This window comes from Cibotium barometz, chromosome 21, assembly GCF_041138505.1.
Source record: "Cibotium barometz isolate CiBa-2024 chromosome 21, ASM4113850v1, whole genome shotgun sequence".
Classification (NCBI taxonomy): domain Eukaryota; kingdom Viridiplantae; phylum Streptophyta; class Polypodiopsida; order Cyatheales; family Cibotiaceae; genus Cibotium; species Cibotium barometz.
In genome coordinates this window covers 3,239,311-3,256,208 of record NC_141066.1, presented here as the reverse complement: position 1 = coordinate 3,256,208, position 16,898 = coordinate 3,239,311, and the positions used below count along the sequence as shown (strand labels likewise).

General features: G+C 49.6%; 2 protein-coding genes across 11 annotated transcripts in view; both read right to left on the bottom strand.

Moving 5' to 3' along the window:
- LOC147626765 (uncharacterized) overlaps positions 1-16,898 on the bottom strand; it is a 101,304-nt gene that overhangs the window by 21,133 nt on the left and 63,273 nt on the right. For 4 of the 8 annotated variants that reach the window (XM_086815305.1, XM_086815309.1, XM_086815303.1 and 1 more), the window contains exons 5-6: positions 787-875; positions 557-650 (exon numbers count right to left, since the gene is read on the bottom strand). In XM_086815305.1, the coding sequence (XP_086671431.1) occupies positions 557-650; positions 787-875 (183 nt within the window). The remainder of the gene's footprint in view (positions 1-556; positions 651-786; positions 876-16,898) is intronic. The other 4 variants (XM_086815306.1, XM_086815311.1, XM_086815304.1 and 1 more) reach the window with 1 other exon arrangement.
- Positions 10,614-12,002, bottom strand: LOC147626766 (uncharacterized). 3 transcript variants are annotated; one of them, XM_086815312.1, is made up of 3 exons: positions 11,678-11,830; positions 11,375-11,536; positions 10,614-11,250 (listed from the first exon to the last, which is right to left on the bottom strand). In XM_086815312.1, the coding sequence occupies exons 2-3, from the start codon at positions 11,417-11,419 to the stop codon at positions 10,798-10,800; spliced, it is 498 nt and encodes a 165-aa protein (XP_086671438.1). In that variant the 5' UTR covers positions 11,420-11,536; positions 11,678-11,830; the 3' UTR covers positions 10,614-10,797. The 3 variants fall into 3 exon arrangements, with proteins under 3 accessions (XP_086671438.1, XP_086671440.1, XP_086671439.1); XM_086815314.1 differs by having other exon boundaries at positions 11,086-11,246; positions 11,678-11,999; XM_086815313.1 differs by lacking the exon at positions 10,614-11,250 and having other exon boundaries at positions 11,257-11,536; positions 11,678-12,002.

Sequence of the window (16,898 nt, the reverse complement as noted above, 5' to 3'; positions counted from 1 at the left end):
GGGGAAAGCAAGTTTTATTAAAAAGAAAAGCAATACAGAATCCTTTTGCCAGTTCAGCAAGGCAGGTCAGAAGGGTATGCTACCCTCACCAGTTTGACAAGTTCAAAAGAAAAAGCATGCCAACAACAGACCCTAGCCAGCTCAACAAGTCCAGTGGCAAGCATATGTGCAAAACAACCTGTGGCATGGCATCATTCACCAATGCCTTCAAACAGAAACAAAGAAAATTCAGCAAGGGCATGAGATGACGGGTTGACAAACTGTCAATGAACAATTTGGGGGGCAAGCATAATTCGACACAAATTTGAGAAGGTACAGCAGGATATTGCAATTTTAGAAGCAAGAGTTTGTTAGCCTGACAATCGAGGAGGAGGTTTTGAGTGCACTGGCCAGAAGAAAGGCCTGGCAATAAAAGTTGTCTAGTTACCTTCGCTAATATAAATTTACACTGCTATGTTAAGCCAGCCTAGTAAGAGCCTAACTAGAGTTAGTTGACCCTGATCTACTTCAAATAACTGCCAGTTCATCTAATATAAATTCCATCTAGTACATGTACCTTTGTACTTGGAGCGGATTTTGGTACCATCGTACACACGGATTCGTGAGTCACTAGATGTGATCAGCACTTTGTCTTCGTCTCCAGGTATGAACTGTCAGAAGATAGCACCATACACATGAGAGCTTACTGCCAGCCTTGAGTGAAAGGATAAACAGCCCTAAAAATGAATTTCCCCAAGCAACAATGGGTCCTTCAAACCTGCACAAGGGGGGCAGACAAATGCATACCTGGAACCCAGTGATCTTCTTCCCTTGAGACCGTTTATTTTTCTTCCTTTGTGCTTCAAATGTTGTGTCGAATTGCAACTTGTTGTCTGCTACAAAACACACGACTGTTCGTTGAAACTGATACTCGTATAAACCTTTCAAAAGGACAAAAAAATGGTAATATAAAAAATAGATCAACAAAGAAAGGAGCCGACGATATCAACCACTTGCTCAAGGAGCAAAGTGAGTGCTTGGAAAAAAGCATGCATTCCTGCTCCTTTGTGGGTTGGGATCACTCATGTATCACCTCCTCAATCTCTCTGCTGAGATGTATCCTGACACTCCGCATCAAAATTTAAAAGCCACAGTTTCTCCAGCTAGATGCCTCTCACAGTTATTTGGAAGCAATCCAAGTACTACCAAGGTGCATCCATGAAATTTGAGAATGTTTGCTGTAGGCACAACAAACCCTGAATAAGACAATTCCAAGGCAAGGGCTCTTGATGCCATGCTTATTCAAGATAGGTGGGCACTTACTGAATTGACTGCAGGCCAACGGAATTCCAAGCATGGAGGAGGCAAGCTTTTATGAATAATGTGTGGATGCTCTTGTAGCATCACCTCAAAAGCCAGTCGTTGATTCGTTGTAACAGGGGCTAGAGCTGGAGCTTCCCCCTTCGCCTCTCTTCCCCCTCCTTCACGCTGCCCCCACCTCCCTACTCCTGAGCGCTTCTACCTCTCTCCTGCCTATTGGGATTTCAGAGTTAGCTGGTGTGAAGACCCACTAGGGGTGTGAACAACCCTTATTAATGTCTAGGTGAAAAGATGAGGCTTGATGCCTATAAAAGCATGAACTTGGGAGGTTCTTATTATAATAAGAATATACTTTGAGTTGTGCAACACCTCTCTCTTACAGAGTTGTGGGAAACTAGGAAATGGATTTTTCCAGGGGAGGGAAACAGAAACACCACGTCAATAGGGGTTGGGGTTACATAACGATAAATTGTTCCGGGAAAAAGATCCTTCAATTAGTTAAAGAGAAAACAGCCACAAAGGGCTAAGTACAACCACAAAGGGCTAAATACAAACTCGCCTCATATAAGGGCAGGAAAAAAGTGATCATAAGGGAGAGAGATGCTTCTCCTCCGGCTGGCCGCTCTATGAGGAGAAGGCTGTCTTATAAGGGGGGGGGGGGGGGGGGGGGGGGGGAAGAACAACCACACAGGTGGTCTATAGTAACAAATGGGGTCACCGCCTCTATCTGTGAGGAAAGGGCCAAGCCTCCAAAGTCTCAAGAAGGCTTCTCGCCGCATCCGCATGCGGTCAAAACCTCCCTGCAGCTTCTCCCACTGATTGCGGAGGGTGTGAATGATGTCGAGCCATATGCTCCTCATGGTCTCAGCCGGCGGAGTGTGGGTACCCTCGATGGCCTCACTACATCTAGCATGCCAGATGTGCCAGGCTGCTATGCTACTGCAAATCTCCCAGCGCTAGCATGAGCCTGGACGCCAAACACTTGCAAGTGGGGCTGTGACTGGTACTACTGCAATACGATGGGGGGAGACCTGAAGGGCATGGCCTTCCCCACCCTCCTTGTAAGTCTTGACCACTCTAGCCTCCGTGACCCAAGTGACAGTACCCCAAGTGATAATCTGAGTCGTTGCCCTGTCCATAGCAAAGATGTGGAGAATCCGCTGCCAAATCTACCCTTCGGGCAATCCCAAAGGCAATGTCGCTGAGACTCCTGGGGGTGGCCGCACCTCGGGCAAGCTGTTGGCCACCATCCGACTGCCAACCAAGTACCCACTGCCAGACTCTTGTGTGCTGTCAACCAGAGGAAGAGGGTGATCTTCCTCGGCCGAAAGCTGTCCCAAAGCCTCGTCCGGAAATCTGAAAGGAAGCGTTGCGATAGGCCTTGAGACTACCAGTGTGTTGCTGTTGCCGGTGTGCCATCTATCTCCGACATCTGGATCCTGCGGCCGAGCCTCGCTGTATATGCAAAGAAAGGGGCATCCAGAGTCTCCACCCGATCTGTGGGATCATGCCACGTCCACTCTCCAAGGTCCCACTACAACCGCGTGAGAGGACAGCACTCCCAAATCCATAACCGCCAAAATCTCTCACTCGCCAGTGCTGGATCTATGTGCCATGCACGTGCCCGAAAACCAATCACCCACACCCTCTGCAAGGTGCAACCTCTAAAATCATCCAAGGGGTACTCTGATCTCTCTAATCTGCCATGTAATCCAATAGAAAAAGTGAGCACACAGCTGTCCTCATCTGCTCCATAGACCACCACGAGAATATCGTGTTTGGTGAACACGTCTAGCCATATCGGGGGGGGGGGGGGGGGGGGGGGGGGGGGGGGGTTAATAGGAGTCAGCCACTCCGGAGGAATAGCTAAGTCAATGTCGATGCTGAGCCTGTCTCTGCTCCGGATCCCTATCAGGCCTCTCTCCTGCTCCTCTTCAGGTAATTGCCTGTGTGCAACCCAATCTCCAAGAGACTTGGCTGGTCCCATGCTCAAGGCGCCCCAAGATATGTGCGGTCAGGCCCCTAGCATGTGGCCACTGGGTAAACGGATCAGGGGTTCCAGATTAAAGGTTGTCGAAGCTACTCCTCTAAGGCCACTGGAACAATCTGTCTGAGCGCTAGCCTGAGATGATCCCAAGCACGAAGTAGACTGGCTGCAAATCTATCCTCAAAGGCAGGACTAAAACCACGGGCTCGCCTCTCTATGAAGATCCATCTAGTACTTTGCGGCCACGGGTCTCCAAGGCTCAAAATGCGGGTTGAAATCCGAGCCAAGAGGAAATCCTTCCAAGGCTCACCACCGGGTTGGAGTCCTCTGACAATCAGCTTGCCCAACAAGGCACGGCTCTGTATAGCTAGATCAATGAGACCTAGCCCCCCTTTGCTACGTGGATAAATGATCACTCTCTATGCCACCTTGGCTGTGGCTGGCCTCCCATCACTTCCGGCCCACAGGAAGTTCCGGATCAAACGTTGTACCTGGACAATACAAGCCCGACAAAAGGCCCAACACGACGTGATGTACCATATGGTGGCAAGCAGTACCCGGTTCGCCACCACCACTCTGCCAGCAAGGGATAGCCTCGCCGAGCTCCAACATAGAAGCTTCTTCCGAATACTTCCGAAGAAGCACAGCGAGCTGTTGCTCGGGAGAGACATCAATGCCAACCTGGCAGCCGAGGTATTGGACTGGAGTGCCCCTTGAGATCCACTGGAAAGCCTCAACTAGTCGCCAAGTCAGGGTGGGTGTTGAGCCTACCCATGAGGTCCTGCTGTCGCATCCTGGCTGAAGCTGTCGCCTCCCAAAAGGTAAAGATGTTGTCCAGAATATTTCGATCCTGAACAAAACCAATCTGAGTGTCATGGATCAAGTCCGGAAGGGAAGGCTAAAGTCGCCTCCTGATGGCCTTGGCCAAAATCTTGTAGGCCGTCCCTAGAAGGGTGATAGGTCTCCACTGCTGGATCTCCAATCTATCACCACCCTCCTTGGGAATCAAATGTATCAAGCCCTCTGTGAGCCTCTCTGGCATGGCACCTGTTAGCATAATCTCATTGAAGGCAGCGCAAAGGCCACCTTTTGTGAGGTCCAATGGCGAAGAAAGAAAGAAACACGACGCCCATCTGCCCCGGGGCATTTGCCCCTGGGTAATGCCTTCACCGCCTCCGCCAGCTCCTCTGCAGTGAAAGGGGTCAATAAGAAAGACCGAAGGGAGGGGGGAACCACCTCTCTCGTGTGTCTCCAGACTCTCTCGCGTGCATCCATCACCTGGGGGGATAATGGGGCACCAATGAGAAGAGACCGAAAGAAATCCGTAGCGGTGGCTCTCACCGCAGGGGATTGGAAACAATAACTCCATCCTGGCCACGTAGCCTGCGAATACCGTCTCTCCTCCTGTGAGAGCCGGCTATCTCAAAGAAGTCTCCAATAACTCTGTCATCGGCCTGAGTCCAGAATGAGGCCTCGCATGGTATCTATAGTCCACCCTCCTCTCCTCAATGGACCGAATCTCCGTGCGGGCAGTAGCGATCTGACTCTCAATCCACAAGCTGTCCGGGGAACTCTCCTGAAGACACTGTAAAGAGGCTAGGCCCCTCCTTAGACTCCTATCCAGCTCCCGAAATCCCTCCAATCTCCTCTGGGCTGCCTCTTGTAAGAAAATACTAACCTCCCCAAGGCCCTCATCCAAAGTGCACGCTGCAGATCGTGAGGAAAAATCTAGACCCGCCCATATCTGCTCAATCCGGCTACAAATCTCGGGGTCCTGAATGAGGCTGTCTGGAATCTTGGAGCTCGCATGTCTGTCATGCATCCATGGGTCCTCTCTAAGGACAGAATAACTGGGGCATGACATGAAACTGTAGTTCCTGCCAGAATACCAACCATGCCTCCACGGCTACAAGCCCACTCGTCAACATAAAACCTATCCAACCGAGAGAAGTTGGGGCCAGTGCTCCGTCTATCAGATCGAGAAAAGCTAAGACTCCCGGGGATGCGCCCAAACTCTGGTAGATGCCAAGGGTCCAGTTCCCTAAGAATCAGTATCATCTCCTCCCATGCAGAGGACTCCACCCCTGAGACAATGGTCGTGCCACCTCCAAGCATGTCCTCTGCTGCCTCTATCATGTTGAAGTCAAAGCCCATGCACCAACAATTAGCCTGGGGAAGGGCCTTTCGGACAGTGCTCCAAAAGATGCTCTACCTGTAGCCGCATTCAGGGCATAAATGTGAGGAAGCCAACGGTATCCTCTCCAATGAGAATGGTAACCCTCTGAGCACGTCCTCGAACTATGACTCCTGATCCTGTCACAGATGGCAGAAGCTGCTCATTGACAGAGAGAGACACTCCTCCCTGCGTCCCTGAAGGGCCGAAGGATGGAGACCAAAAAGTACGACTCTTGCCTGGTAGAATCTTCCCGCAAGCAGCGGGTACGCCCCTCAATAAGATAGTGCTCTTGAAGGAAAAGAATGTCGATAGATCCCCCGACCATCACTCGATGCAGCTCTCCTCTAAGGACGCCTCGTCTCTGAAAGCACTGAGGGCCCCCCCAAGCCCTGAATGTTCCATGAGACAATCCTCATATCAATCTCTGTGTGACGCAGAACCACCGGAATTTCCCTCCACTCGAAGAGTCTTGGGCGCAGGCTTAGACGGGGAATAGTCACAATCTGTCCTGGTGCAGAGTCGCACCAAGTGGACGTGGATCCTGCGGCCTGCCCTCCATGTACTGCCACTTTGCTCGAGCGCAAGAGTATGCATACTCCGTGCTCCATCGATCACAATGGAGGTATCTATAAGAAGGGGGGAGAGGAACTGCGAGAGAGGTATGCATGAACACAAAAGGCAGCACCTCCAGGCTGGAGGTCACTATCTCCCCTCCCTAGTCTCTGTGGGCTGATCCACCAAGCTCCATCCTAGCCAAAGGCCATAGATGAGTAAGAACATCGGTGATCCCGAGATCCTACAAATGATGCGATAGCTCAATTGCCTGATCTTGTATGGTAGCGGCCACTGACTCTGGATCCCACACAATCTCGGGGGCTACGCTCAAGGGGAAAGAGAAGATCATTGCGCCATTCTCTGGCGTAGAGGGTCTAGAGAGGTGGAAGACCACACATACCCGAATACGGGCCACGGTCTCCTCGAACTTGTCTGTCCCTTTCGTCGGAAGACACCGGAAGAAACTATAATCCACAGGCTGCCCCAAGATCTTGGGAGACCCACCTAGAGACGCAGGTGGGAGAGCCCTCACTGGTGAGGCCGCAATAGTCATCTCCACCGGCTCTGAGAACTGATGAATCAGGCGGCGAACAGTACTCGCCGGCTATCTCCTCTCCGGGTCAGGGGCTACAGGGGGCCGACGGGAATGCTATGGAGGGGGAAAAGGGGGGGGGGGGGGGGGGGGGGGGTCGTAGGCACGGAGAAAGAGGAAGGGGCAAATGGAGCGACTGCAAGAAGAGTCGAAGGCGAGGGTGGGGGAGGGGGGGGGAGGAGGCGAGGGGGAGTGGGAAGGCGGAGAGGCTCGAGAGGGATGCTGTTGAGAGGTATCCATCGGAGAAGAAGGTTGCTGGGGCAGGCTCGACAAAGCGAGGGTGGGGTCAACCTGCCCTACTGGGCACTGAAGGCCAAAGGAGAAGTCGCAACGAGGAATCGGCCGCCACCTCGGGGGGGGGGGGGGGGGGGGGGGGGGGGGGGGGGGGGGGGGGGAACCCTCTCCATGACTAGAGGGGGCCTGCTGTCTACGCGCAAGTGCTGTGATAAGTGCTCGAAACAGTTCTTTGACAGAACCAAATCCTCCTGCATGTTGCCAGCCTGCCGCGCATGGCGATGACGCTCAACTCTCGTGCTCGGCTAGCAACCGGGGTGGGGGCCTGTAACTCGCGACGGGTCCCCGGGAGACTAGGGTCTTTGACACACTTGTTGATACCATCAATGCATATTAAAACATTTAAACATGGCCACAACCTTAACATATATCCATCATCACTTTGCATAATACATAAAGCTGGACAAAACATCCACAAATGCTGAAAATGGAGCTTGCACGTGTGACACCGCATAGAGGCCGGAATGGGCCGACCCCCCCCCTTGGAGTATTTTATTACCCAAGGAGAATGATATCATGTACAAGCTTTGAGGGCCTTACTCCCCCCACGGGAGATGCCGGATTATCCATATACAAATGCCATAACACAACCCAACACAAGGCAACTGAGCCAAAACATAGGCTCTAGAAATGTCGAGCCAACAACATAATCCATATACCTCCGTGTGGGTACTGATTCTTCCCGAGAAAACCACGGGTCTTCATGCAATAGAGCTGGTACAGCAAGTACAACTCTCCATTCAGCCGGTATAGCAGGTACAATGGCTGGTACAACAAGTACAGTGGCTGGTACAACTGGTACGGTGGCTGGTGCAACAGGTACAGCCAGTACAAATGCTGGTATAGCATGTACAATGGTGCTGGTACAGCAAGTACAGAAGCTGATACAGCCGGTACAATGGGTGGTACAACAAGTACAAAGGCTGGTACAACAAGTACAATGGCTAGAAATCATAATAAATGATTAAATACCTTTGCCTTCAATATTTCTTCGCGATGGAAGCCTCCAAAACAGTCCCCAACAGCCGGTATTCTTCATGAGCAGCCTGAGAGAGAGAGAGAGAGAGAGAGAGAGAGAGAGTAGCCATCATTAGGGAAGCCTTCAACGGTGGTAGAGGCTAGTGTGCAGCAAGAAAGCCTCCATTAATGAAGAGAGAGGGCCCCAATTTATAGATTTGGGCCTCCCATGAGCTAAAATGGCAAGAGAAGACTACAATGACAAGTGGAGAGCCACACAATAGCTGAAGTGACAAGTGTGAGGCCACTTGTCTCACTTTGATCCACTTTCTGACAAATGTGAGGCCACTTGTTTCACTTTGTTCCACTTTCTTGCCACATGTCCCAATCTAAGAGATGGGTTCTCCCATAATCTTTAGCTCTAAGAATATCCCAACTAGTAGACATTCTGTCATAGGCACTTTGCCAACTCTTGGTATCTGCTCAATTCCAGATGTAATGACGCGAACAGAATTTCCATTGGAGTCAGGCCAAAATAGCAACTCTCCTAAATTTTAGGAGTGTGGTCCTTTGTATTCTAGGATAATCCCCCATTTCCAAAGCTTGTACTTTCCAAATATTTAGACATCCTAGAGTCCACCAGACCCCTTTCATACTGGGAAATGTCCAAGCTGGTGACAGGGCCAACCGTCTGCCACTCTCTGGCTGATGGGTCATCCATGGTTGGAACCTGGTGCTCCGCGGCCTGGGAACATGCTCCTCCCTCGGCCCCCTGATGATGATCTGAGTGGGAATTAGGAGGGGGAACCACCCGGGGCGGTCGCCTAGTCTAACGCCGAGGGCAAACTCTGGCCAGATGACCCATCTGTCTGCAAATAAAGCATTGGACTAGAAGGCCGGAATACTCCGCTCGCTACATAATGGGATCGCCCCAAAGACTAGGAATAGATATCATGTGATGCACAGAATCCGGTGAGGCAATGCAAATGCGGAGAGATGGAATCCCAGCTGCTCGTGCGAGGGCTGAGGCAGCGCGCGGGGGGGGACGGGGTCCATCACTCTCCCGATGGCACAACCAATCATTGGGAGAGGAGGAGGTATTCCTTCCTGAGGCCTGGAAAGCATACTGTCACGGGAAAGCCTGAAACTCCGGCTAATGGGTCAAATGCCGGATCGAAGCCGTGCTGCCACCGTGCAAAGAAGGCCTAGGCCGTACACAATGCAATGGGGATCATATGCCGCTAGTGAGTCGAACTGAACCTGGTAGTAACCACATCCCAAAGGATGAATATCTGCGATCTTTGCTGGCACACCTAGGAGGCTAGCCTGAAGAAGATCTCTGAGTTGGCCATGCGCGAGGCAGCTACCGACAATCTTGCATACCAGAGTGGAGCATAGTTGCAACCAAACTACGTTTGGATGTGTAAGCCCAGCGGGGCGTGCAGTGACAGACTCAACCGCGTGTCCAAGATATAAAAATATAGAGAGAGGGGAGAGTGAAAAGGGAATGGGGATCTTACACAGTACACCACATTGAGCGGGAAACATGCCCCGCCCCCTTTCAGGAATTTCTTCAGGAACAATCCACGGGCACGTTGGCCAAGATCAATACAATCAATGAATACAAAACAAACAAATATGCCAATGTAGGATATCCAAGTCGATGTCGATGTCGACGCACAAGATCTCTGATGTCAAGCACACCACGGGGATGACCCACAAGTATCTCTCACCGGGTTAGAACCAAATCCAATATCCAAATCCAATGGATCCCAAGTCCAATGAATCCAAATCCAAGTCCAAGTCCAAGTCCAAGTCCAAATCCCAGTCCAAAATCCAAGCTCCATGTTTAAGCTCTCTGTTCCATGTTCATGTCCAAGCTTCATGCCCAAGCTCTACGTCCAAGTTCTTCATGTCTATGCTCAAGTTCAAGCTTCCATGTCCAAGCTTCATGTTCCATGTCCAAGCTCCATGCCCAAATTCTCCATGTCCAAGTCCAAGAAACACTCGCTCATCCCATGAGTAATCTCCACAACTCCTATAGCCTTGTCCATGAAGAAAACCATGGAAAAGCTCTTTCTCGCAAGAAAACTGATATAAAACTTGTTTTAATGGTTTTGGGGCGATAAAAACATCCAAAAAGCAATTTTTAGGGTTTTTGGAGCAGTTTTAGGGTTTCTAAAATTTCTGTCCGTACAGCTCCGTACATGCGTCCGTATTGCCCATGAATATGTCCATGTAAGTCTAGGGCTGACCGTACATCTGAAAAGCAAGTTGGAGAAGGTGTTGATGGCGAAGAAGAAACTCTTCATGATCATAATGATGTCCACACACACTCCACGAATTGTATAACATTATTTGGCCCCACATACTCCACTGTCTCACTCCATATTTCACAGAGAACAAGTGCTGTTTTTTGGCACACACCATATTATGTGGACTTTATGTACAAAGCCTTATCACGGCATGATCAAAGGACACCCTCCAAAAGTGGTTGCGTATAATATCAAGGTTGATGTGTACGTACTGTACGTTGTGTATATGTACGTACTGTACGGTGTTCCGTACAGTAAAATTTTTTATGTACGTAAAAATACGTACCATTGGCAAACAATAGGACATTCAACACCTTTCTACATTTAAGGTACATAAAACATTCAAGAATCAAAATAAACCACTTTGCATGTAGTATGTACTAATTTCAAAACACACATCATATACTTGACACAATGGCTGTCAAGACAAAATAGACGTAGAAAGGCTCATACTAGAGCATACAAATAACAAATGTCTGATGTCAACCTAAAAGGCTCATACTAGAGCATACAAATAACAAATCATAAATGTCTGATGTCAAGAGTCAAGACTCAAAAGTAAAAAACACTAAGCAATAACAAAGAGTCTCGACTCGACTCTCGAGACTCTACTCTCTGAATCTCAAAACTCCTCATCGGATGAGGATGATGACACTCCTGAAGAGAGCAAGTCCCCATCTGTCAGGACGTTGCCCTCTTCATCATACTCTGGCTCTGCCATCATACTCTGCTGTCCTGGATCATCATCCTCCGTAGGCTGAATGAGAGGAACAGCCTCATTTGCCCGTCTCCGAGGAGTACGGACAGGAAGCTTTCCTCGCCGAATGGTCTCTCGTCGTGAAACTTCTGGATCTGCATCTCGCCCGACTAACGGGAGACTAAGAACTCGCGCACGTGACCTCGTCACACGTCGATCCACACTCTCCAGCTCTCTGTGCAGCATGCGAATAATCTCCTCCCGATCGTTTCTCACAAGCTGCTGCTGCTGCTGTTGCTGCTGCTGCTGCTGCTGCTGCTGCTGCTCAGTCTCCTCTGCACTCCCCTCCGAGACCAACTTCAATTTTGATGGATCTGTCTGTTAAAAAACAAAATGCAATTCAGTGTTCACATTATTAACAGCGTAGAAAGTAGTAATTAGTAATTACAAATATTCGCTTGTAATATGTATAAACGCTAGCCCAAAGTTTCAACTTTCTAACCTGCTTGGGTGTCCCCAAAGCGTGGTAATCTCGCACAAGCTTCATATTTGCTCGGCAGTAGACTAATCTCTCTAGCTGTGCAGTGCTGAGTCGATTACGGATCTTCGTGTGAATTAGCGAATAAGCGCTCCAATTGCGCTCGCATCCACCAGCAGAGCAATCCTGCATGTCACATGTGACGTGTCAATGGTGACAAATTACAATGGACATTGGACATGGTCATAGACAATAGACATTGGACAATGAACCATGGTCCTAGGTCCATAACACATGTATGGAAAATGTAAAGATAGAAAACTTTACCTGTGAGAGGACACGTAAAGCGATACGAGTGAGCTTTGGAAGACCTTGTCTTCCATAACTCTGCCACCATGTAAGAGAGAACTTCGTTGCCTCCGGCCTCAACGCCACAGCTCTAGTAAAGGATGACCCTAAATTATTTTCATAGCTAGCGATCTCTCCATCAATGTCCAACTGCTCATCCTCCTCGCAAATCAAGCCAATGTACGCAACCTTGCCCTTTAGTAGACTCCTGTCATTAAAAAGAGTTGGCTTCTTGTAGAAAGGATGAAGCAATGCAGCCATCGCATGAATGGGCCGACTCATAAATGTCCATCTCTTGTCTACACATCATCCTCTCCATCATCCTCCACATAGTCCTGCTGCTCATGCATCTCTCCATCATCCTCCACATAGTCCTGCTGCTCATGCATGGTACGAGCCCTCTTCCTACTGCCAGTGGGCTGCTCCTCCTGAACCTGTGAAGAACCACCCAAGTCTCCCAAGAGTGCATCATGGAGAGCATCCTGTGTCTGTTGACTACCTTTCACCTTTTTCCCTGCACCCATTGCTGGAAAATTCTCAACAATCAACTTATCCCTAATGTCCTTTGGTACTGCCTTGCACCCTGCACAGTTATTGGTTGTGCCAATGCCTGTCAAGTGCATAACGACGCGAGAAATGGTACTGGTGAGCTGAAAGTTGCAATACTTGCATCGCCATCGTCGCGTGCCAGATCCAGCTTGCCTTGGCGTGTTGACAATGCGGATGACATTGGTGTGCTCTTGCCAATACGGGTTAGTTGGCTTAGGCATGATGGCTCTTGAGACTTTTGTCTGCACCTGCCAACTGCGCAGCACATATGCAAGAGAAAGAGATAAGACTCAAGAGGGAGAGAAAGAGAGAGAGAGGAAGATGCTCAGTTTACCTACACGCACGCCAAAGTTCCAACGCTGTGGTCGCCTGGTCTTTTTCGATAACTTTCTGCTCTCGCCTCTCTGTAACACACGCTCTCTGGAGTCCAATAATCAAAGTTGAAAGGCCTAGTATGTACCCAAAGGCCAGCCGACAGGCGGGCGCCCAATCAGACACGCAAGTCGATTTTCAGCCCAAAAAAAACCTCACGTACGGATCGATCCGTACACGTGCGGATCCGTCCAGTACGGCCGTACGGTACGGATCAGATCCGTACGTACGTATATGTCAACCATGGCGTATATCACTCCAGCCATCTCCCATCAAAGATACCCCATAGATGTCCCATTTTTCTTTCACACGAACTAAGGCATCATTAATGCTAGAGACCTCATCTTGCAAAAGTCTCATATTTGGGTGCTTCATAAGTGGGCCCAAAGACTACAATTTCAACCACCATCTCCTTGAAGAAAGGAGATTGGGCCACATTAAAAGAATACCACATGAGTGAACAGCTGCATATACTTGTGTTGTCCTTTGAGGATGCCATGCAGTGCTTTGTTTAACTTTGTTTGGGATGGAGTACCATCAATGCTCGCAGAAGATGTTCCAAACATGGCAGTTGCACTCGCTCAACTCCGTGAGCTTTGGCTGTGCCCATGACCCTTAGTGGGAGGAGGTCCACTTGTAGCGCACACTCTGCTCCCTCTCTCAAAACTCTACTAGCCCAGAGGTGGGAAATAAGCGGAATACCCTGAACGCTCCGATCCCCGCCGATGATGGTAAACTCAAGCAAACCTTCGACAATCGTGAAGGTGTCCTTCCTCCAATCAGGAACGGGTGCATATTGGCGGAACCATTGAATCCCTAGGATCATGTTGCACCCGAGGAGGGACGAGACAATGAAATCCCTCTGAAACTGGGCCTTCTGGACAATGAAGGTAGACTATTAAGCTTTTTGGGTGATATGGGTATGCAAGCCTTGAGTGAACCTGTCCACTTCCAAATGACAAGGCACTAGGGCACATCTCATCTTGGTTGCCAATTGCGGAGAGATGGCATCTTCAGAACTGTCCATGTCGAAGAGAACAACAAATTGTTGCCCCTTCACTATTCCATAAGCTCTTATAAGACCTTTCTGACGCCCCTCAACTCCGCCCTCCTACTTATCATTGAATACCACCGCGGGTAATGCATTTAAAGCGGGCAAGAGCTAAACAACATTGGTGGTTGAGGGCGGGAGTGGAGGGAGTGGTACAGTTGTGGCGGCAGCAGCCACTATAGAGGCTTATTGCTTACCTTTTTCCACTTGCCATTTGGAACAATCTTTCTTTGCATGTCTTGTGTGGTGGCAAAAAAAAACAACCGTTCTCGCTAAAGTACCGCTCCTCATCAGAATGTAGGAATCCTCCGGTAAGGTCCTCCTTGATCTTTTCTTCAGTGTCTTCTTGGGTCCATCTTGTAGCCAACCTCGCCTAACAACTCCCCACAATCTTACACACCTCTGCCATAGCCACATTTCAATCCACCAGTTGATCTACTGCCAGACCCCCCACCGGCACCATGCCCCTGAACGATTGGAATGACAAGGAATGCCACACAACTCGTGAACGAGATGCTCAACGGATTAACCAATACACAACCAGCTGTAAGAAACAAGCACATGTTAAGGGCCAATACAAGGACTTATACCAATCTCTCAAAGGTGTGAACTGTATTGAGGGCTAGAAGAAAATCCCAGAGAAACACCCACCCACACTCATCACAGCTCCATCCATATGGCACACATATGCACGATTCCTGTACGAAGTACAGGATCAGCCCTCCATCCCACCACCATCACATCCACCTTCTTCACACCCGCAATGGTAGACTGAGCCATCCGGACTTCGGATACTGAAAAACGGTAGATCACAAGACCACGAGGGCCTCTTGGCAGAGCACATCTCCCATGTGGGGGAGACTCTGGCACCCCTCCTGGCCCATATGTTCAACTGGGCTCTTTCGGAAGACTTCCCACCCACCTGAACAGCCCATATCATCACACCCATCCCTAAAGCCTGATATACCCTAACAATTACACGACTATCATGATTGGCCACACACTCGCCAAACTTTATGGGTCAGTACTTGAGATTGAGCTCAACACACTAGCAAAGAGACATGGGCACACAGCATCAAGGTAGGCAGGCAGGCTTCCACAGGTCATTCTCTTACTTTGGATCACATCTTCACCCTCCGAGCCATCACAACGGGGTTTACTGTTTCTTTGTGGATTTCTGCAAAGCATTTGAGACGGTGCCTCAAGCCAAACCACTGCAGAGACTCCAAGATTTGAAGGTACCATCAGACATGATTTTGGGGGATCATGGCATTATATGAGTCGGTCATAGGGCGGGTGAGATGCATGCCCAGGAGGATTATCAGAGAGGATCTCCAATACCATTGGAGGCAAGCAAGGATGCCCACGGTCTCCCACTCTTTGGCTCTACATCGACGAGATTTCGGCCTTGCCTCCATACTATTTTATGCTGATGACATTGTGCTTATTGCAGATTCTCCAGAGGCATCTTGACACATTACAAGAGTTTTGTGCAAAGCAGGATCTCCCAGTAAACCTTGGGACAACCAAGGTTTATGGTCTTCAACACATCCCCTCTTTTCACATTTCGATTGATTTTCACCTACATGGGCTGCCTAGTGGAGATTGCACACTCATATGTGTACTTGGGAGTCGCTTTAACAGGACCGGTCTTCTCAATGAGCCATGCTGCAAAGGCTAAACTGATGGGAGGGTGTGGTTCTCTTGCTCTCATGGAGAGAGAGTGCTTCCAAGCCCATTTCCAAGAGCCAAGGACCAAGATGTGACTATTTGACACCTTGGTCACTCCGGCATTGATGTATGGACCTTTTGGGCACCTGATCTTACAGCGGCCAAATGGCCAAAGATAGAGAGGCCTCAGGTCATGATGCTCTCCCGTATGATACGCACCAAACCATCGGTCCCACATAATATTATCCTGGCAGAGTTTGTTGCAACACCCATGGTAGTAGAGAAACTCTTCTAGACAGTCACATACATTCACAGGATCAATGTCATGGCCCCTTAGAGACTCCCGAGGCTCACCCTACAGTCCTCCCAGCAGATAGCAGCAGATGGGCACGAGTCATGGTATAGCCAAGCATGCACCTAGTTCACGAGGTAGAGACTCAGGATGGATCGCCTCCCCCCACTCCAGTATGACCCGGACTCCCCATTCATCAGGCTCTCTCAGGATGACAAGAACTGGGTGATCAGATATGATTTATTGGGACTATACATACAGGATACCTGGATCACAACACATGACCACTCTCACACAAACGGTAGTACTACATGGATACTTTCATGAGGCTTACAGAGGATGGTTTCATACTAAGGGCAAAAAATCTTGACATATACATGTCACATGGCATGCAGATTGTAGTGGGCCAGTTGTGGATGTCATCGCACCACCTGAGGATGGAGATAGGGAGAGCCGTGGAGATACCCTCCAAGGAGAGGATATGCACTATGTGCCAGCAGGAGGTCGAGCAAAGGAGCACTTCATATGCAAATGCACCGTATATTATGAGATTCGAGGGAGGTTCCATTGTCTCTTTAGAGAGGGGTTTGGACCCTTATCTAGGATCATGGATTACCCAGATCAATGGAGCATGGGCTTCTTCCTACCAGAGCTTCATCACCACAGAGAAGTTGAGACTCCATGGGAGACATCCACCCCGGCCCCATACGACCATCACTCAGTCCTTCCGACCACGAGAGGGCACCCCATCAGCCATGGATGACATACCCACAGCCTCATCAACCACACATTCTGGAGTGCCCAACCCCCTGCTGGACCCCCCTCTCGTGTGACTCTAGACTACGCAAGCCTGTGATGCTTAGAGCTTCTCAAGCTCCATGATGGCTATAGGCTAGGATTTCTTCTCTTTCTCTCACACGCAAGCTTAGAGCTTCTCAAGCTCAATGATGGCTGGGCTGGGATTTCTTCTCTTTCTCTCACGCTTGATCTGCTCGCTCCTGTGATGTCCGTCTGTTTGTGGTTACCTTATACACAGTCTGTTGTGCGGGAACGCGATGACGTTGCTACACCGTCTGTTGAGTGGGGTTGCAATGACGTTGCTACACCGTCTGTTGTGCGGGAACTACCTTATACACTGTCTATTGTGCGAGGTTGCGATGGCATTGCTACACCGTCTGTTGTGCGGGAACTACCTTATACATCGTATGTTGCCTCAGGCTCATAACACTGCACTCACTTGCTGAACTTTTCCACCATGGCTGCTG